Below are 21,670 nucleotides of genomic sequence, written 5' to 3' on the forward strand. Positions count from 1 at the left end.
CGGGCCGGCTTGGGGGTGCCACCTCCAGCTGGCCCGCAGCGCTGTCTCCGGGGGAGTGGTAGGTCCCCGGCGAAACCCTGTAGTTTCGATCTGATGTCACTCCCTGTGGTATGCGCACGCCGGCCGACAAGGCTCTGAGACTGCGGAACGCTCAGGCTGTGCGTACGAGGTGGGATTCTTCTTTCAGGCTGTGTTATTTACTTAAGGTAACTTTGGAAAACCTAACCTCTTAACATTTCTTAATTGTTTAACTTGCATTGAACTTTCAAAAGAGTGCAAGTAGACAATAAGGCGAACTCTTAAAAATTAAAGACCTGTGGGTTCAGCAAAAGCGACACTTTTCCTAAGAGTTTCCGCATGTCCTCCGACGCATTGTGCCGTTTTCTGTGCTTTCAATCTTGAATATTACATTAAAAAGCTAAAATTCGCAAAAATCAGTTAGGAATTGTGTGTTTTTCATCATAAAGTACTACCTACTCTTTCAAACAATTACAGGAATACAGAAATGTGGAAAGTGAAACATCTCCCCTTTTAAAAAATTACTTCAGTGTCCAGATACTTAAGCAAGTAGTGATCTTAAGTTTTATTTTTGTTTGAAATACTTATTCATAACATCTGGGAGCAAGTATAGTAGGCCCCTGAAGTTTTTGAACGGGATCTGTTTGCTGCCTGGCAAAAATTAGCAGTTAATGTTGAGTAATGAATAGATTATTTGGGGGGGTGTAGTATTCTTTCTTTAAGAAAAACTTAATTTGTGCTGTTTGACCTTACGTTGACGAAGAACAATCTAAGGTAAAACTTGGTCCAAAGATACAGAATAAAAGGAAGAATTTTGCTTTGATTTTTAAAGCAAGCTCCCATTATATGCCTATTCTGGAACTTCCTTTCCAAGGAGGAAAGGCTTTGTTTCCATATTCCACAGAATGTCACTTTGTTTCTGAAGTGTGATCTCTGGTACTTGATATGCAAGACAACACACTTTTGAAAGATTATTTCAAGTATGGCAAGAACGAATTTTTAATAGATTGCCATAGTGAGGAGATTTAGAAGGAGGAGGACTTTTTTCCCCAGAATTCTGGTCTTGAACTTTTATGGCATATTGAAAAGTATCACTAGCTAAATATTGCATTGTAGGGACGTTTGCATTCTTAAATATTTATGAGTAGGATACAATTTGAAAGTGTATTTTTTAAAATGCTGTCTTATGGGACCACCTCAGAATCTTATATAGAGCAAGACAAGCAAATAGGGAAAATGAAGTACTAGTCAATGAACTGTTTCCCTAAGTCACATTTAATTTTTTAAGGTGATTAAAGTGTTTAATAAGAACCAGGCTGTACTCATACTTTACACATGATGTTTTTGTTCTCCCCACAACTCTCAGTTAAAAAAAAAAAAAAAGACATTAATTCTGCAGCTTGCTTTTTAGTTTTTTAGCATAGTTTGTAGAACTCTTATCTAATAAGTCAGTGCTTTTGATTCTGTGTTCTTTGTAATGTTGAATAATTGTTCCATCCCATGAATATGCTGTACTTTAGGTCAATTAATGCCTTATTGATATTTAACTTGTTTCCAGGATTTAGTACTTGTAGCCTTATATTTTTGTATCTGTATACTTATATATTAGTACTGTATTCAAATTTTTAAAAATGGAATTGCTGGGTCAAAGGGAATGTGCAGTTTAAATTTTGATACATACCACTAAATCTTTCTCCAAAAAGACTGTACCAGGGAATAAATACAACAAATGTTGGTGAGCTACTGGAATCTTAATGAAAGACTTTAAATGAAATCTGAATAAATGAGATGAAGCAGTATGCTTTCTGGATGGAGATAGTCACTATAGTAGAATTCTTCAGTTTTCCCCAAGTTGTGTATAAATGTAATACAGTTTCAAATAGAATTCCAGTATGGTAGTGTAGAAAACTTGACATATTGGTTAAAAAGTTTACCTGAGAAATGAATGATAGCCATGCAATGTTTGAAAAAGGGATCTTATCACAAAACATAATTTATTATAAATCCACAGTAATTTAAAGCAGGAATAGACCATGGAACCAGAGTCTAGAAACATTATGCATTTATGGGCATTTAGTAATTATCATTGATATTTAATGTGTGTCAGACATTGTTTCTCATGCGTTATTTATTTAATTTTCACAATAATCCTGTGAAGTGAGCTCTACTATTATCTCCACTTTATGGATAAATTGAAACAGAGAGATAAAGTAACTTGCCTAAGTTCATTTAGCTAGCAAGAGGAAAACCATGAATATACGATTTAAAACAACATTATACGTTACTGGGAAAAGTATGGGTTATTCAGTACATAGTGCTAGGACTGCTGGTTATCTTTTTTTTTTTTTTTTTAAAGAAATTTTCATTTTCTGCCCCATAGGCAAAAAAATCTCAAATGAAATTTAAATGTTTGAAAAAGAACAAATAAATACTAGGAGGAAAATGTAGGATACTTTAAAAAAACTATATATACAGCTGGGTTGGAAAGAACTTCTCTGTGCATGATACTAAAGAAATAATAAAAATTTTTTTTATGTGTTGTATACATATGAATTCACAATTGGAATTTTGTTTACTGGTGTACCTGATATAAAATTATTCAAAAGTTGAAAACAGGAATTGGAGGGTAATTCTCTGTCTCACCAAGGGTTTAATTATATAAGAAAATGGTATGAATAATTATAAGGAACAATTTCATTGGTTGAATCTCAGTGGTTGAAAGAATTTGCAATGGCTGAAGGAATTTTGAAACTGTTTTCTTTGGAGGAAACAATAAAATTTAATTTAAGATTATGCTGTTATATATGCTTATCAGATTTTGCTTCATACTTGAATGTTTTTGTTATGTCTCAGAAACAGTAATTTTTTTCCCTTGCGGCTATATGAATTTATAATGTAGGTTAGTGTGAAAATGGTTTATGCCATTTTTGTTTATCATTACAACTGTTGATTTACACGATTCTCAAGAATTGATTTATTGTATCAAGTGAAGCACACAGTGGACTTTTCTTCATCCCTTAACATTTTTGAAAGGTAAGAACTGCAAAAAATAACTAAACTAGTGAACAAAACTAATTATAAAATCCATCATTATATATAGGGATTGTTTCCTGAGTGATTGTTATAATGTAGCTTTAGTAGTTACTGACCAATGCATATTTGCTTTACACTACTGTAAAAGTAGAATAAAAATTCACTGTGATTTATGAGAAATCACTTAATTTTGTCTGCCAATTTTTAATTTTCACTGTAATAATAATTTTTGTGTTAGTGAGTTTGGCATTTTAGATGCTCATGGATAAAGCTTTAATTTATATGGTTGGCTGATAATCCTAATTGCATTTTACATTTTGATATTTGTTATAGGACAGCTTCATAAGACAGCTATTTTCAAATTATGCGAGTGCTTTTTTGCCTAAGTTTTATACTGGTACAGATTACATTGTACTGTTAGGAAAGACCTTCCTTTACCTCACTTTTTTTTTTTTTTTTTTAATCCTGGTATCTTCATGTTAGGAGCTTGAAAACTTAGCTTTTACTTCATATTTAAGGAAGACTTTGCTGCCCATTGATTGCTGCAAGTGAGTGATAGGGGAGGTCAGCCATCCACACCAACAGATAATGAGGTTGAAAGTAATCTGTGCCTTTTAGGGCTATAATGCAGCATAAAGTACCGCTGCCTGTTAGATTTGAAGGAAAGAAATTGAAGTAGTTCCGCTCTTTTTTCCCCTTCTCCAATCCTGGAAATAGTGTCTGGCTCTGATTTTTTCTTGCTCTTTAATCTTTGTTTTTTTAATTTAGAGACCAAATGTAAACTTTGTACAGTTCTAAGAATAAAACTGAGCGTAAGAAAGATTGATCACCATGCCACTAACGAAAATGTCTTTTAAAATAATAGTTTTGGTGAGAAATTTGGAAATGTAATTGTCTTTCTTGACATCGGCCTAGTGTGATAAAAATTCTGTCTACGGAAAGACCAGGAGTTCAACTGTGAATTCCTACGCAGTGCCACCCATCTCTGCGGCTCATCACTGTTCATTTCAGGCCTGCTTGTGTACACATTCACATGCTCAGCATTGTAGTAGGTGAAGACAAGCTAGTGGAATGAGCAAAGTTATTCTTATTAGTATAGTTTTGATCATATGTCAAATAAAATTATGTCTCGAATGTTTCCTGAAATACTTGATGAAACTTGCTTTGCACCTCTGAATTTTGAAAGCCAGTCTTGAAAAACCTTATTAGTTTAACAACTTTTAATCTTGTAGAAAAAGATAGCTGTTAGGGTAGTTTAACACATTTTAATGATAATCCTATAAAATTGACGTGTTTCAGTGTTTCCTTTCTAAGCCAGTAGTAAAATTAGGCCTTTTGATGTCTCTGACCTGGAGTGCTTCTTAATTTATTTATTGCAGAGAAGAGTGGCTTCAGGTTGCTCCTTTATGGGTTAGCCAGGTGCTTTATTTCCATTCCTCTTAAACAGATAAATTCTTAATAATGAAAAGTATATAGGGAGTACATGGGTTGAGAATATTATTTTATATCCTAAAAAAAGGTGAAAGTAAATAGATTCTAAATGATCAGCTATACCATGGAGTGTTGCTTAAATCACGAGAACACCAATGCTATCAAACTTTGTACAGTAAAACACACCATTTGAAATGTATTTGGTTGGTGCATAAGTTTGTAGCATTTTTTGCTTGCCCATGGAATGCAAATGTCGCCTGATGGTTGGTCACAGTTCATCATATTTGCCAATTCTCGGGTTGGCTGGCATGGATCATCGTGGATTAAAGCGTTTAACCGATCTTCATCAAAACCTGATGGTCTTCCTGAATGTGGAGAATCACTTAGGTCAAAGTGACTCTCTTTGAAATGACAAAACCATTTTCTTGCCATGCTTTCCCCGTGGCATTCTCCCCAAAGACGGCAAAAATGTTTTGAGCGGCCTCCACTGCCTTTACTCCTTTGTTAAACTCAAATAGAAGAATATCTCAGAAGTGTTCGTTTTTTTCTACTTGACACTCCGTCTTCTTTACCCCACGAATAGTGCTTTCTTCAGATCTGCAAAATGTAAGGCATGTTCACAGCACAGCACTGTCACTCTGAATGACAAACAATAAACTCCAACACTGCAGTGTTGCCATGCCAAAAACAAATGTTACAAACTTATGCATCAGCCTAATTGAGCACTATATATGACAGTCAGGGATTTGTTATTAACACTGAGTCTCAGGTGACCCTTTGATATAGATCAAAATAAAAAGGTTTTATTAGTTTGTGTTGCAGTTACGTTTCAGTTACGTATCAGGAATGACCTAACTTTTATGCTGGCAGGATACTGGGAAGTGGGTTGACTATTGCATAACCTCAGTCATTCTAGTGCATCATGCCGAGAAAGGAGGTGAAAACAGAAGCTAATATTGTTTTTTGTGGATACTAATCAGGAACACAGATTAGCATATAGATGACTTTGTAAAGTTTTTTTGATTTGTTGAAATATTTTTTGGTTTTGCTTTTAAAAATTAATGTTCATTCCCAAACATTGAAAATATTTTCTTCTTGGTTATCTTAGGAATTTTCACTTTTTTGGATTGTCACTAGTATCTTTGGGGTTAATACAACAGTTTCTGATAACTGAATATTACAAGTTAAACTTAAATATTTGACTAGTTTACTTAATTCAGTGTGTAATTTTAAATTCAAGAGGATTCAGTAATGACCAGTTTCTTTTTTTAGCTCAACAAACATTGAGTGTATTTTGTTGTGGATTCCTGCCCTCAACTTACAGTTTTCAACTGCTGTATACTCTAATGATCATTTGTGAAGTGTGTACTCATTGTTTAAGAAACAAGGGATTTGTATCATTTACTCTCAAAAAATAAACATGAGCAACTTTATGGTCATCCTATTACAACACAGTATTCTTGTGTGCTTTCTTGATTGGGGGAGGTGGCAGTTATATCTAGAGCCTGGGCTTGCAGTTCTACAGTTTCTGCATTTTTCCTTGTTAATTTTTTTTCATTTGTATTGAATCTGGACACATCCATGTAAGTGTTTTCTGCATGTGTTTGGTATTAAATATCTCAATAGGAGAGACAGTGAAAATTAAAAATAATTGGAATTTATGTACGTACATCTTGAATATGCTGACATAGAAAAAACATTCTGCTGGCTGTTATTGTTACACTTACTGTCTAACAAGCTATGATATGTTACAGTTTGGATGCTTAAAACTGTATTTTACATTCAACAGGTGTGTGGTGCATACTTAATGTGTAACAGTCACTGTTTTAGGTGCTGGAGATAGAGCAGTAAATACATCTGTGTATTGATGAAGCATTTTAGTGGTGTGGGTAGACAGCAACAAATAAAATACTGTACACAATCATAAATTCTAGAATCCCTAACATGCTGTTTCGGAGTCATTACCTCCCTTCCCCAAGATTACATCTAGTCCTCTGTGGTTCATTTTCTAGCTTTTCTTTATAGTTTTACCACGTAGTTACGCGTTCTGTAAACACTAGTTTTGCTATCTCTGATTTTTACACAAACAGAATTTTCCAGCGTGGATTCTGTTGTCTGTGACTTCTTTTACTCAGCATTATGTTTGTTAGATGATCTATGTTGTGGGTAACTGTAGTTCATTAGTTTTCATTGTATTCATGTACTTTATAATATTTCATTGTTAGAGGACCTGCTGCTACACTGGCTTTGGGAAGAAATAGTTTCAGTTAGATTTCTGTGGCCTTTGGAGAAAAATATTGTATAAGTCTGTCTGAGGGGTAAGAATTAGATAAGTGTTACTAGGCAATCATTAGAGTAACAACTTTGACAAGGTAGAAAGCTATTTTTGGTGTTCATAAGATTTTTACTCTAAAAAGTCAAGTTGATCTTAATTTTGATAACATTTTATGACTAGTATCTTAAATCTATCACATTAAAGTATGTTTTGGTAGGTATCCATTTATCTGACCCTGATCAGACCACTGACAGCCACCATAAGGAGACCTATGTGATTTTGACAAAAATAACAAGAAATCTTCCTTTGAAAATACAGTTGTAGGAAATGTTTCTGGTAGTGTTAGGAAAAGGAACTAAGGAAGACTTATTTACTGATTTTTTTTTTTTTTTTACAGTGATGTGTTGAAGTACTTAATTAAACAAAAGTATACTAACCCATATTTTGGTGCTATATCACCTATAAAATCTGAAGACATGGCAAAGTAGATGTACATTTTAGTTACCACTGTAAGAAACATGTCAATAATAAACAATAGCCCCTCATATTGAGTGTTGATTCTAATACTAAGTGTTTTATGTGCATTGTCCCGTTTAATTGTCACAAATCTGGTAGGTACTACTATTATCTGTTTTACAGATGAGGGATCTGAGGTTGTATTTACTTGCTGTAGTTAATCACACATCTACTTGTATGCTTTATAATTCATATGTGCACACCCTTTACATTCATGTGTTCTAAATGAGCATCAGGGAGACAAGTATGGAATGGTGTTAGGCGAGTCTTCGAACAGACAAGCAACATGAATCATAAAAGCCAGAAAGAGGGGCACTGTGGCAGTCAGAGTACAAGCCAGTCTGAAGGAAGCAGCTGTTGCTCAGCTCTAGCTGACTGTTGTAGAGGAAGGCCAGCCAGATCTTCCAGTTTTTCAAAAGAGGTTGTAAATCCGGATTTTCATGTAAATAGCCCTGACTTAAATCTTGCTCATGAATTTCATTTTTAATCTTTTTATTATGAAATATATTGCCATGTATACAAAAAGATACATAAAGCAAACGTAACTTAATGAGTTTATATATAAAGTGAACACTCGCGTAAAACACCTGTCAGCAGGCCAGATCCTGCAGAGAGAGGTCAAGTAAAATAGACTGAAAAGATTTTCTTTGAGTATGTCTAAGTTTCTGTCAGTTAGTATGTGACTTTAGGCTCTGGAACCTGAATCCTGGATCTACTACTCATTAACTGTCTTATCATTTATAAAAAAATGCTATCAGTACCTGTCTCAGGGTGGTTGTGGGCTAAGCTGTTACATTAGCTGTGTCTTCTAAAAACAGTTTAAGTCCATTATAATATCAGAGAAGAGATATATAGGAATTATGATTTTGCATGTGTGTGTGTGCACATGTACATATATACATACATTTATAACTGGATAGAGGTTGGCCTGTTGTTTAGTAGTTTCAGCCCAGTAGCATGTTTTGTGGTTTCAGAGGAGGTTCTTGGGCTCTGAGGTACTTTTGAAAAAATTATTACAATGGCGTTAAATAAAAGATAGTATTTTAGACTGGTGGGTTAGGCAATAGAGATTAAAGAGTGTTCTGAATCCAGTGTACCTGGCTCCGTTTGGGTACTACCTAATATGCTGAATGACTGATTGGCAAGTTATGTTCAGTTTTTACCTGCTGAGCACCTCGGATCTTTCCACTTGTTTTATCTGTACTTTCTGTCATTTACATTCCCCCTCCCCCACATCACACACACACTAATCCTCCCTCTGGATTCCTGTAATAGCCTCCTAAGTAGTATCATACCCCCTCTTTCCCTTACAATCTGTTTTTCTAAAATAATCTTTTAAAATCCAAGTTTGATTAATTTCTTCCCTCCCCCTCAGTACACACATATATACACACCCATCCTAAAATTCCTAGGCTTCTTATTGCCTTCAGACTAAATCAAAATCCTTAACATAGTCAGTAGGCTGCCGGACTCGGTGGCTCAACCTGTAATCCCAGCACTTTGGGAGACCAAGGTGAGTGGATTGCCAGAGCCCACAGGTTCGAGACCAGCCTGGACAACTTGGTGAGACCTCATCTCTACAAATAAATCAAAAATTAGCCGGGCGTGGTAGCATGCGCCTGTAGTTCTGGCTATTGGAAGGGGAAGGCCAAGGCGGAAAGATCACGGGACCCCAGCAGGTCAACACTGGGGTGGTTGTGAGTGGGCCAGTGCACTCCAGCCTCCAGCCTGGGGGCCAGAGTGAGAATCTCAGTCTCTCCCTCTCCCCCCCCCACCGTGTCTCTCTCTCTCTATAGATAGATAGATAGATAGATAGATAGATAGATAGATAGATAGATAGATAGATAGATAGATATAGATGCAGATATAGATATGTGTGTGTGTGTATACATATATATGTATATTTATATACACACACACAGTAGGCTTCTAGTAGATTATTTGGCCCTTGCCTACCCCTCTGCCTCATTTTGTGCCATTTCTCCTCCTCGTTCTCTGTTCTCAAACTATACTTTTCTCTTTTTATTTCCCAGCAAGTGTACTTCCTGCCAGCTTTTTCTCCGAGTTCCTCATGGCACTATTTCTTTTTCCTTCATTGTACTTATTTAAGCCTATGATTATTTATTTAGTCATGGAATTTTTTGATTATCTGGTTCTTCCACTAGACTGTAGGCTCCATGAGAACAAGGGTCATACTAATTGTGTCTGGTTATTCACCAAGCTTATTTAACACAGCGTCTAGCAGATAATAATACTAGATGTGCATAATAATGCTCAGTGTTCTTTTCTGTCCCGGGGGCTCTTGGACCTGCTGTTTTCTCTACCTAGAAAACTTCCCTCTCATTCACTTAGTACTTTTCCCTCTTTCTTTCCTTCAAGGACTTTGCCCAGAAACTGGGTCAGAACTTTGTGCTTTAAGTTTCCTGTATCTCTTTATAGCTTTTATAACAACTTGTACTTAGTTCTCTGCTATTATTTGATAAATATATGGTACTTTTTCTAGGTAAGAGTTACCCTTTTTTATTGTTGTTAACTTACTGGTAATGTTAGGCTGTCTTAAATTCAGACTAGACATTCCCAGGAGGTACTAGTACATCCCCAGAACTAGTTACCTTTTTCTTAATTTTCTGAAAGGGAAAACAGTTGCTGGAGTAAGCCAGCTCTTGGAAATTTTGCGTAGTGTCCTGGCATTATTGTAGGAGCATTGTTGGTTGGGGTCTTTCCCAGATCAATAATTAATTTCTAATCTTCTCAAGTTAATCTTTTTTTAAGTAGAAAATTTCAAACTTCTACAAAAGTAGTTGAGAGGAGTATAATGAATCTCCATGTTACTGTCACCCAATGTAGTTATCCACCGAGGGCAAATCTTGTTTCATCTATACTTCCATTCATTGTGTTCTTCCTCCCCACCCCTTTTTTTGAGTCAGGGGTCTCAGGCTAGAGTGTAATGGCACTATCATGGCTCACTGCAGCCTCGACCTCCTGGGCTCAGGTGAACCTTCCACCTCAGCCTCCCGAGTAGCTTGGACTATAGGCACACACCACCATGCCTGGCTAGTTTTTTTACTTTTTTGTAGAGATAAGGTCTCACTATGTTGCCTAGACTGGTCTTGAACTCCTAGGCTCAAGTAGTCATTCGTCCTCAACCTCCCAAAGTGCTGGGATAATAGTCATGAGCCACTGTGCCTACTTCTTCTGTATCTTTTCATCTGTTAATATAGATTGAGCATCCCAAATCCGAATGCTTCAAAATTTGAAACTTTTTTGCACTGGCATGTTGCTTAAAGGAAATGCTTGTAACATTTCAGATTGTGGATTTTCATATTTTCAAATTTGAGTTGCTCAATCAATAGAATGTAAATATTAAAAAATCCAAAAAAATCTGAAATTCAAAACACTTCTGGTGCATTTCAGATAAGGGATTTTCAACCTGTATATGAGTAATTACCTCTAAAATATGTCTCTTTTAAAAAAACATATATTACTACATTGTAATCAGTTTACTCTAAATCAGATATTTAGTGTTTTCTAATTGTCTTAAATATCAACTTTCCTTGATAAGGACCTCTTGTGATTGACATTTTTCTTAAGTCTCTTAGGCATATAAAGTTTCCTTATCTCTCTGTCTCTTTTTCCCCCCTTTCCTTGCAGTTTTATGAGTTAAGGAACAGGATTGTTTTGTAGAATTTTTCACACTTTGGATGTTGGTGTTTGCTTCCCTGTGTTGGTTACAATGGTACTTGGCCCTTTGTATTTCCTATAAATTGGTTAATTGAAGCTAGAGCAGTTTGTTTTGTCTAATAGAAATACCATGTGAGCCACCTATGTAATGTAGCCACATCAAAAAATTTTTTTAGGTGAAATTAATTTTAATATTTTATTTGACATATACATCCAAAATATTGCCATTTTAATCCATACTAAGTCATTGAAATCTATACCAGCCAGGCTCGGTGGTTCAGCCTGTAATGTAATCCTGCACCTTGGGAGGCTGAGGTGAGCGGATTGCCTGAGCCCGCAGGTTCGAGACCCGCCTGGGCACCTTGGTGAGACCTCATCTCTACAATAAACCAAAAAATTAGCCGGGTGTGGTAGCGCGCGCCTGTAATTCCAGCTACATGGAAGGCTGATGCAGAAGGATCGCCGGAGCCCAGCAGGTTGAGGCTGCAGTGGCCAGGAGCAGCCACTGCATTCCAGTCTGGGCGACAGAGTGAGACTCCAACTGAAAAAAAAAAGAAAGAAAGAAATCTATACCATGTATACTTTACACATATAGCACATCACAATTTGGACTAGCCACATTTTAAGTGCTCAGTAGTCACATGTAGCTGATAGCTACAGTACTGAATAGTATAACTCTAGGGCCTTGATCACATTCAGTTTTGGGGTTTGTTGTGTTTTTTTTGAGTTGGGTGTCTCACTCTGTCACCCAGGCTGGAGTGCAGTGGCACGCTCACGGCCACCCCAGTGTCATCCTGCTGGGCTCAGGTCATCCTTCCTCCTCAACCTTCCAAGCAGCTGGAATTACAGGTGCACGCTACCATGCCCTGCTAATTTTTTTATTTTTCATTGTAGAGATGAGGTCTTGCCAAGTTGCCCAGGCTGTTCTTGATCTCGTGGGCTCAAGTAGTCCCCCCACCTTGGCCTCCCAAAATGCTGGAATTACAGGCTTGAGCCACCGTGCCTGGCCCACATTTAAATTTTATAAATATTTTATTTTTTGGTTTGTTTTTATAAGTGGTGTTAAGTTCCAAGGTTTTAGTTGTTTTTGGATGATGTCAGCAGCCATTGATGATTGATATTTAGATCTCTTAATTCACTAGGTATTGCAGAATGATGATATTCAGATTTATTTCTTTATTGATTAGTTGGATTGATTAGTTTTTTAGAGGAATACCTCTAAAATGAGAAGTTTTCCTTTTGGTTGTTTGGTTACCCACTGGTACTATTTGTATAGGAAAGGCAGAATAAGTATTTGATTCTTTCCCTGTATGTACCAGTTTTCAAAGTAATGATTTCTACCAGTGTTTTATCATTTTAAAAACTACCTATGAACATATGGATGGATGGAAGTGTATATATATATATTTTCTTTTTCCTTTTTTTTTTTTTGAGTTGAAGTCTCACTCTGTCACCCAGACTGGAGTGCAGTGGCCGCTCCCAGCCACTGCAGCCTCGACCCACTAGGCTCCAACGATCCTTCCGCCTCAGCCTTCTGAGTAGCCAGAATTACAGGCACGCACTACCATGTCCGGCTGATTTTTTTTTATTTATTGTAGAGATGAGTTCTCGCCAAGTTGCCTGGGCTGGTGTTAAACCTGCGGGCTCAGGCAGTCCACTTGCCTCTTCCTCCCAACGTGCTGGGATTACAGGCTGAGCCACTGAGCCTGGCCAGAAGTATATTTGATTTATCTTAATCCATTGCAGTCAAGTCACAATCCTTATTGTCAAGTTACTTTATTTTTGAAGTTTTTTTTTTCTTTCTTTTTTTTTTTTGAGTTGGCATCTCACTCCGTTGGCCAGGCTGGAGTGCGGTGCCACGCTCACGGCCACCCCAGCGTCGACCTGCTAGGCTCCAGTAATCCTTCTGCCTCAGCCTTCCAAGTAGTCAGAACTACAGACATGCATTACCACACCCGGATAATTTTTTTTTATTTGTTGTAGAGCTGAGGTCTCGCCAAGTTGGTCTCGAACCTGCGGGCTCAGGCAGTCTACTTGCCTCAGCCTCCCAAAATGCTGAGATTACAGGCTGAGCTGAGCCCAGCCTATTTTGAGTTTTTAATAATGTTATATGTTAAAGTCCTCCCTCCTTTATACCCTTTTGGTCACTACCTATACAAGGGTAACCCTATCCTGACTTGTAACAGTGCAGATTACTTTTGCCTGTTTTTTGTTTTGTTATTCAAAAGTGTTGTTTACCACTTTTCATGGATTATAAAATGTGTTCAATGTAGAATATATTTAAAAATTGTGATATACAGCTCTGAAATCAAGCTTTTTATGTGAAATATGCTTTTTATTTTTACAAAATTGTATCTTTCTGCCTTATTTTCATCTTTATAGCATTTTTCTTTAAAATGTTAGATTTACAGAAAAGTTAATACTTTCTTCCCTACCTTCTTCAGTATGGTTACATTATTCACCTGTAATATGGCTGTGTTCATTTGTTACTATTTATATTTTGTTTTGGGTTCCTCCTCTTTCCTTCAAATCTTTATTGGTTTTGATAATTCCTTCTCATCTATGAAGGAAGGATATCTTCATGAAACTATACTGTGTTTCTAAGAATTAGAGTTAGACAAAAAAGATACACTCAGAGAAATGTCACTTCCTTGGTATCCCATTCCCTTCCTCCTCCTTTCTATGTGGCAAACTTTGAGAAGACTTTTTTCTTCAGCCATTTGAAAGATGCTATATCTAAAATTAGTTTTATTTTTGATAACTGGAAAGCACTCTAGATTTCAGGTTTCCAGGAATATTTGTAATCGTCCCTTATGTTAATTTTTCAATGTTTAATGTATATATAATAACTTTTAAGCTGATATTCTTTCATTATGATTTTAGGACAGTAGCAAATCGTGCAGTTTGTCTGTGAACTTAAGTTTTTAGCTAATCTTCAGTTTTGGTCAAAAAATTCCAGATGCACTATGTCTTTCTTCCAACTCTTAAGATTCTCTAATCATATTCATCTCATCACTTGTCTGCTAAAGTGTTAGCCAAAGGGTAGATGCAATATTTGCAAATTTAACTGAAGTTGAATATAATAGGGTGTTGGGTGCTAAACTTTATTTCTTTTGAGATTTTTATCTTTATTTTGATTATTACATTAATTCTTATGTTTAGTGAATTTTTATTTATATTTGTGAAGTGTTTTGAATCCCTGGGTATCTTTAGGACCTTTCTTCATTTGATTTTTAGATTGATCTGTACTACCTCTTGGACATCTCTATTTTGAGAATTTAAGTGACAGCCCTTCAGATCAGTCCAAATGCATATACTTTCCCGATCCTTTTAACACATAACACTATTCTCTCTTTTTACTTCACTTGCGTAGCATGATCACAATTTGAAACTTCAGTGAAAGGCAGGTGTCATCTGTTTTATTCACTAAAACTTATGTGGTATTTAAAACCCAAACAGAAACACTTTGGAATGCAGAAGAAATCAGAAACAGTTTAGTATAGCAACTTTGCTCACAGAAGGAACTCAGAGAAGTCACTAGAATATTCCAGCTTTTTTTGCTACTTGGTTTTCCTATTAAGAGATCACATGTCATCAAGAAAGAGTGTGTTGTGCTTTAAGATATAGTACTGAATAATCTGTCTTAGGTATATACTTAATGATATTCAAGAGTCTAATAATTTTTAAAATTCATGAAAGTTTTAATTCTTTCATGAAGTTAGATAAATAAGGTATGTTGATCTGAAAATTTGAGAACTTTAGTTTTTTTATATATATTTTGGTGCATTCTCTGGACAAAAAATGATGTTTTGTATTAGTTCCATAGGTTTTCATATATCCTCACTGCACCTTCTCAAGTTCTTTTGGTCCTTTTTCTCCCTAAAATATTGGTAGTCCATGGGTCATCTTAGTTCTTTGGTAATTGAATCTTTTCTTTTGGCTTCAATAAGCTACCCTGTTGACTGTTCTTAGATCTCTATCTACTCAGGATCTCAGTCTTGATGGCAAACCTGTATTATCTAACTGCCTACTGCCCATATTTGTGCTTTAGCCCTTTGGACTCAGATGTCCCCTCTGAGGGGACATCATAAACCTAGCAAACCACTCAGATGTCCCCTCTCAGGGGACCTAAGGAGATTGCTGGTGATTATACAGTACAAACTTATGCTAGCACAAATTTTAAAAAACGGATGTTTCTTTGAAGTTTTCCATTCAAATTGCATGAAAACGTAAAGAGATAGAATATATGCTGAGATACAAGTTAAAAACATCAGCTGGAGTTATCTAGGAGAAGGTGTAAAGTGCTTTCACATTTCTTTGTAACAGAAGTTAGTGATAAAGAGCATTTGTATAAGAAAGGCAGCTGTGGGTATAACCTTTGTATCATACAACATAACTTGAAAAGATAGATAAGCAAGTCACTGTAACCTTAAAAGAGACATTCAATGTTGAAGGGAGATCAATACCACACATTAGAAAAATATATAACATTTTGATTTTTTTGTGATAAATAAGTTCCTCAGTGTCCAAAATTTCACTATAGGCCAAATATTATTGCAGTAAAATAATTGATTCCAATGCTATACTGTTTAATATGAAGTGATTTTACCCTGTTTCATAAAAAAGTGGGGTTGAGTTGCTGGTAGGTGATGTCTCCGAGTGCAAAGGGTTAATAGTTCCACAGGCCCCTTAAATTAAGCTAGTCCAAGAATGGACTTTGTAATCTTTTCCTACCCCTGCTTTTTTCACTCAGCTCCCCAATTTAGAAACCTAAGAGTCATCTTTGACTCCTCTCCTGCTTTTAACTTTCTAATTGGTGTTCCTTCCTCAAATTCATCTTCACCCACGTTACAGCCTTCAGAATAAATCTTATGTCATTCGGTCATTGGATTGTATAAAAATCTTTAGTGTCTTTCCATTGAATTTAAAGTCCTGGACGTTACACTACAAGGCCTGTTGGGATCTGGTACCTTTGCCACTTCTCTTTTTATCCTCTCCATATTCCACAAATTGTACAACTCGGTCGTGCCAAAACCAGCCTCAAGTGCAGCATCACACAGTTTTGCTGACACGCTATTTCTTCTCCTGAAACATCTGTTCCACCTTATTTCCTTGTTATCCTTCAAGCTTGAACTTAAATGCTTTCTCAGGTAAATCAGTGTCTGACATTCACAGCAGGCAGAGTCCTCCATGATACCTCTTATCATTTATCTAGTTTTCTTTTCTTTTTTTTTTTTGAGTAGGAGTCTCACTCTCGCCCAGGCTGGAGTGAGTGACACACTCACGGCCACCCCAGCATTGACCTGGGCTCCAGCGATCCTTCCACCTCAGCCTTCCAAGTAGCTGGAACTACAGGCGTGTGCTACCACGACTGGCTAGTTTTTTATTTATTGTAGAGACAAAGTCTCGCCAAGTTGCCCAGGCTGGTCTCAAACCTCAGCCTCAGGCAGTCCATTCGCCTTGGCTTACCAAAGTGCTGGGATTAGGCTGAGCCACAGAGCCTGGCCCATTTATCTGGTTTTCTAAGCTGCTTCTTTGAACCCCTAGGGAGGGGACAGTATCTATTTTGTGTCTCCACAACACTTAGCATTTCTGATAAATGTTTGTCAAATGAATAAATGACTAGATTGTTTTTTAAACTACCACCACGAGGATAGTAAAGTTTAACTGGCTATGTATTTAGGCAGTGTTAAAGAGTTCTTTCTTTTGTAGTATACCTGCTTTATATATTCTGTTTTGATTTTGATCTTCTGTCAATTATAAGTTCATCCTGTCTTGTCAATTTGTGTGCTCTCTAGTCTATCCCCGTTAGTTTTGTAATCAGTTCTAAAGGACGTGAAACTGCCTAGAATTGGGATCTGAAGCTTTGGCAGGAAGCCCTTGAGAGTTGGTGATCTGAGTGGTTTCTTTGCCAGCTGGAGCCTATAACAAAGAAACCAAAGAAACTCTTGGCAGATTCTGAAATGCAGCTCTTTGCTTCTTCATAAATTGTGATTCTAGTCAGTTGATTCTGACTTAGAAATGTGCGCAGAAGTCTGAATCCAGCAACCATGAATTGCATTCACTTTTGATACCTGCAGTGCTTTACTAATTATTGAATTTGTAGCCTGTTCATTGGAATTAGAGTCTAATAGAATTTTGGAGCTAGAAAGGTCTTTTTATCTGAGGTAGTTTCTTCCAATTCCCTAATTTTATAGGTGAGGATATCCAAAGTCACTTTTCTGGCTAATGACAGACTTGAATTGTGGCCCATTATTTCTGGTCTAGTTCATTTTCTGTTTAACACCATCTTTCAGAGTTACTAGAAAATGATAGTGCTAGAATCATGCTTAGAGGAATAATATATTTTTCCATTGGTCTCCTACAAGCCTAAATGCTTTGGGAATTAGACTGGTAATGTACCAGAAGGTCCTTGTGCAATTTATGCAGTTATTCATTTGTATTTTTTAATAAGAAAAATGACAAGCAAGTTTACAGTAAGGATAGTGAGTTGTGTTTTTTGTTTTTTTTTTTTTGAGTTGGAGTCTCACTCTGTTGCCCAAGAGTGCATTGGCCGCTCCTGGCCACCACTCCCTCATCCTGCTGGGCTCCGGCGATCCTTCTGCCTCAGCCTTCCAAGTAGCTGGAACTACAGGTGCGCACTACCACGCCCAGCTAATTTTTTGATTTATTGTAGAGATGAACTATCGCCTGCCCAGGCGGGTCTCGAACCCGCGGGCTCAGGCAGTCCACTCACCTCAGCCTCCCAAAGGCGCGGGATTACAGGCTGAGCCACCGAGCCCGGCTAGGATAGTGAGTTTTAAAAATCACTTATTTGGTAAGTAATGGATGGATGTGATTAAATAGTGCAGAAGTACTCACAGTGAAAAAGTATGACTCCCCCAACCTTGGGTTTTTTTTCTTCACCCCAGAGGTTTCTTGGGTTTTCTTCCAAAGAATCCCCATCCCCTTTTCTAAACCATCAACATTCTCAGTCATTAATGAGCATTTTTTCTTTATGAAGTGCTCATGAAATTAGTACTTAGTAAATGTACTGGCACTAAAAATGTTTTATGTCAGTTTTAGCTTTGACTTCTGAGTGATTTACTAGAAGCTCCTTAGGTTTTTTCCCCCAACAATTTATTATGATCACTTTCAAATATTTAACAAGATTGAAAAAAGTGACAGTGGATACCTGAATTCCAACCACTGAGATCCTATCATTATCATTTTGCTGCATTGCATTATCACATATCTGTGTGTGTGTTCATCTGTCCATCCCGCAGTTCATTCAGAACTCCTCATAAGGACCACCTGGTTATATGAACAACCATGGGATAGAATTTTACTGCTTTTGCCACTGAAGCAAATGACAATCTAGAAAGTGGATAGAGATGACATGGTTCATGGTTTAAACTTAGAAATACATTTTTCTGTTGTTTTTTTTTAAGATGGTGAGGAGTGGTAAGACGTAGTAACTTACTTATATTATGGATTAAATTGGTTTCGTGATGGTCAAGAGCCTAACTAACCACTCCTTTTGATGTTTCATTCTCTGTTACCTTCTTTTACATAGATCATCCTTCAGTTAAACAAAACTAATAAAATATGTTTGACTTTAACAAAGAAGTGAGTATCACCCTTTTTGGGAAGTTGTTTGAGATGTATACTTTTCTGATTCTGCCAAAAAAAAAAAACAAAAAACAACTATTGATTTTGATGTGAAATGCTGAGAATATTTGTACAAATTTCGCTTACTGTACTCCAGGAGAACTGTACATTAAGACCTTAATGTATAGATTTTTTTTTACTAACAATAAATACATTTTGTAATTAACAAGGCATAAAATAACCCTCTTAAACATTATTTGATTTTCCCAAAAGCTAAGTTAAAAGTAGATACAGGTGCTATTCAACTCACAATGGGGCTGCATCCCAGTAAACCCATCATAAGTTGAAAATATTATAAGTTGAAAATGTTTTTAATACATTTGACGACCTACTAAACATAAGAAGTTATTAGTCCAGCTTCCCTTAAACGTTCTTAGAATACTTATGTTAGCTTATAGTTGGGCAATATGATCTAACACAACAACCTACTTTATAATAAAGTTCTGAATATCTCAAGCAACTTACTAAATGCTGTACTGAAAAGGGAAAACAATGGTTTTATGAGTACCTTCATGAAATGGAAAAATGTTTATGTTAACCCATGGTAATTCAGGGACTGTCTGTATTTGAAATTTTAAGTAGGAATGGGATTTCGTTGAATATGGTTTAAAATACTTTGTTCTGATTGGAAATGGAGTTTGTTCTGATTGGAAATGGAGAAAGGAAAGCCAAAAGATAAAGCACCTGATGAAAAAATGTCACCCACAATTCTTTCACTTTGAAGGTGATCAGTGTTAATGTTTTGTTATCCTTTCAGCCTTTTTTTCCTATTCATGTTTAAACAAAATCAGGATGACAGTATACAAGCAGTTTCATAACCTGCTTTTCAAACCCTGTGTAACACTAAATGAGTTTCCTTATTTGATTGATATTAATATTCTTTTACAAAATGGAAAACTATGTGTTCACTAAGACCATGATAAACTATTTGGTACCAAAGAGTATGTTATTAAGGAGAGTAAGTGTGTGTTATCAGATCACCTGCTGTTTGGACTGATAGGAAAGGGATTAAAAAGGCAGTAAAGCAATGTTACTAATCAATGAAGTGAATCAAGAAAAGATGAGCTCAGAGCTATCCAAGCAGTTCTCATTTGTAATGTCAGCTGAGATTGGACAAAGTGGCAATTGTTGCAGACATTTTTTATCATGTATATTTTAGCGGGACTGTTGATACTTAGCAGATTTACTCATACCACCATTGCTCCGCGATGGAAGAGCTTTTTTAAAAAAATGCATTAAATCCCAGTCAATTTTTGTTTAAATAAAACAAAAAACAGCTTTGTTTCCAACAGAGGTCTCATTAAAAGGAGGTTTTGCTGCACTTGATTGGAAGATTGAAACAAAACAGTGGTGAGGTTGGCAGTTCTTATCTATGGGCGTGAACTGAGTGATCTTTTCTCTTACCTCTCCCATTCATCTGGCAGGAAAGTTAATCTAATTGCTTTGAATTTAGGGAAGCAGGCTTTCTTTATAAGGATTTATTTTCTAAAATGGCATTAATCTTCAATTAAAGTTGCTGTGGGAAAGGAGAGAGATGGGCCCGTGGCACCTTGATAGGCATATTCTTATGCTGCTAATGACAGCAGTGTAACAGAAAACGGATATCACTTGGGAAAATAGGCATTTATAAACAATGGGTGGACAAGTCGTGTTCAGAGAATGTCATGCTCAGCATTCTCCCATTTTGCTATGCCTTTTTATAACATGGAAATACCTTTTTAAAAAATTGATTTGTAAAGCATTTTAGGAACCCCAAATACATAAAATGATAACATTAAGAGACATTGAATTACTTTTAAGCCTCCAAGAGCAATTAACCCCATTTAAAAGAAATTTATTTTGAATTATTTAGTGTCATCCCTTAGTTAATCATTTTCCTCTCTAGTAAGAGGTTCGTGACAGGAGATGAAACTGTACTACACTATGGTTTAAGTAGGACCTATATGGGCTTGCATCGCTTTAAGGTGATTCTTGGAAGGTTGGGGGTTGTCAGTCACTTGTTTTTCTTATTTGTTTCTTGCGTGTGTACACATGTGTATAATACATGTACTAGAAAAGCTGTTTTTTTCTTTTGGTTATAAACAAAGCTTGAGCAGATACTTCGATAGTAAAACTGAAATTAGGTAGAGCAGTCATGTTTAATTGTGACACTAAAGCAACCATTGGCCAGCATCAGTGGTTTTATCTGTTTTCTGGTACCATATGTATTTATAACTACTGTGTTCAGAAGTATTTAGCTTTTCCTTTGCAAAATGTAAGGAGTGCTTTTAAATGTTTATGGCCATTAGACATTTTAAAATAATAATATTACAACTTTTTTCTTTTCTATCTGGTGATAAGTATAAAGTTGCAGAATTCACTCGAATACCAGTTTTAGCTGGTGTTAAGTGAATATAGAGCAGCCTCTGTTCGAATTAAGTTAAAAACAAAGGAAATTACTGTGTGTAGTTTCCTGTCTCTTAAAAGCAAACAAAAAACTTTCCATAATTATTACGCTCCTTTCAGAGTATCTCTAATATTAATAGTAGGAATTTTGGTATTTCAGTGTGCCAAGTTGTTTGCTGGATGTGCTTGTTCACTTATTAAGGACATTTTCTTAAAAGGTAAATGATTTGTTTTTCTTTCCCTTTATCAGAACACAGCAATGGAGGAAACAGCTATATGGGAACAACACACAGTGACGCTTCACAGGGTGAGTTTCTGTTGCAGTAAATAATCTGTGTATAACTCAGGATACTGCCCGCTTTTGAAAACAATAGCAGGAAGCCAGGAGAAAGGGGAAAACATTTTCTATATTCTTTTGTTTAAAATTAGAGTTAACAATAAAATTTTTATTAAGGTCAAAAGTGAGCATGATTACTTTTTCATTTATCCTTTTGTTGTTACTTGTATATTTGCTGTTTTTATTCCTGACTTAAGAAAGTTAATAGTGTGTTTTTTGAAATTTTGAGTGGTCAAAGACTCTTCACATTAGTGTAAATTACAAACTCAGTGTATATGCATATATTGTAGACTTGAGGCTTAAAATTGAAACAGGTTGTGTGCATAGTAAAATCTTGAAAGATA

General features: G+C 36.2%; 1 protein-coding gene across 4 annotated transcripts in view; it reads left to right on the top strand.

The window, feature by feature from the left end:
* Positions 1-21,670, top strand: part of TJP1 (tight junction protein 1) — a 257,949-nt gene that overhangs the window by 145,670 nt on the left and 90,609 nt on the right. For all 4 annotated transcript variants that reach the window (XM_021711558.1, XM_021711561.1, XM_021711562.1 and 1 more), the window contains exon 2: positions 21,240-21,296. In XM_021711558.1, coding sequence (XP_021567233.1) covers positions 21,249-21,296 — 48 coding nt within the window. In that variant the 5' untranslated portion in view covers positions 21,240-21,248. The remainder of the gene's footprint in view (positions 1-21,239; positions 21,297-21,670) is intronic.

The sequence above is a fragment of the Carlito syrichta genome, unplaced genomic scaffold (assembly GCF_000164805.1).
Source record: "Carlito syrichta isolate Samal-C Ts95f unplaced genomic scaffold, Tarsius_syrichta-2.0.1 Scaffold302366, whole genome shotgun sequence".
Taxonomy (NCBI): Eukaryota; Metazoa; Chordata; class Mammalia; order Primates; family Tarsiidae; genus Carlito; species Carlito syrichta.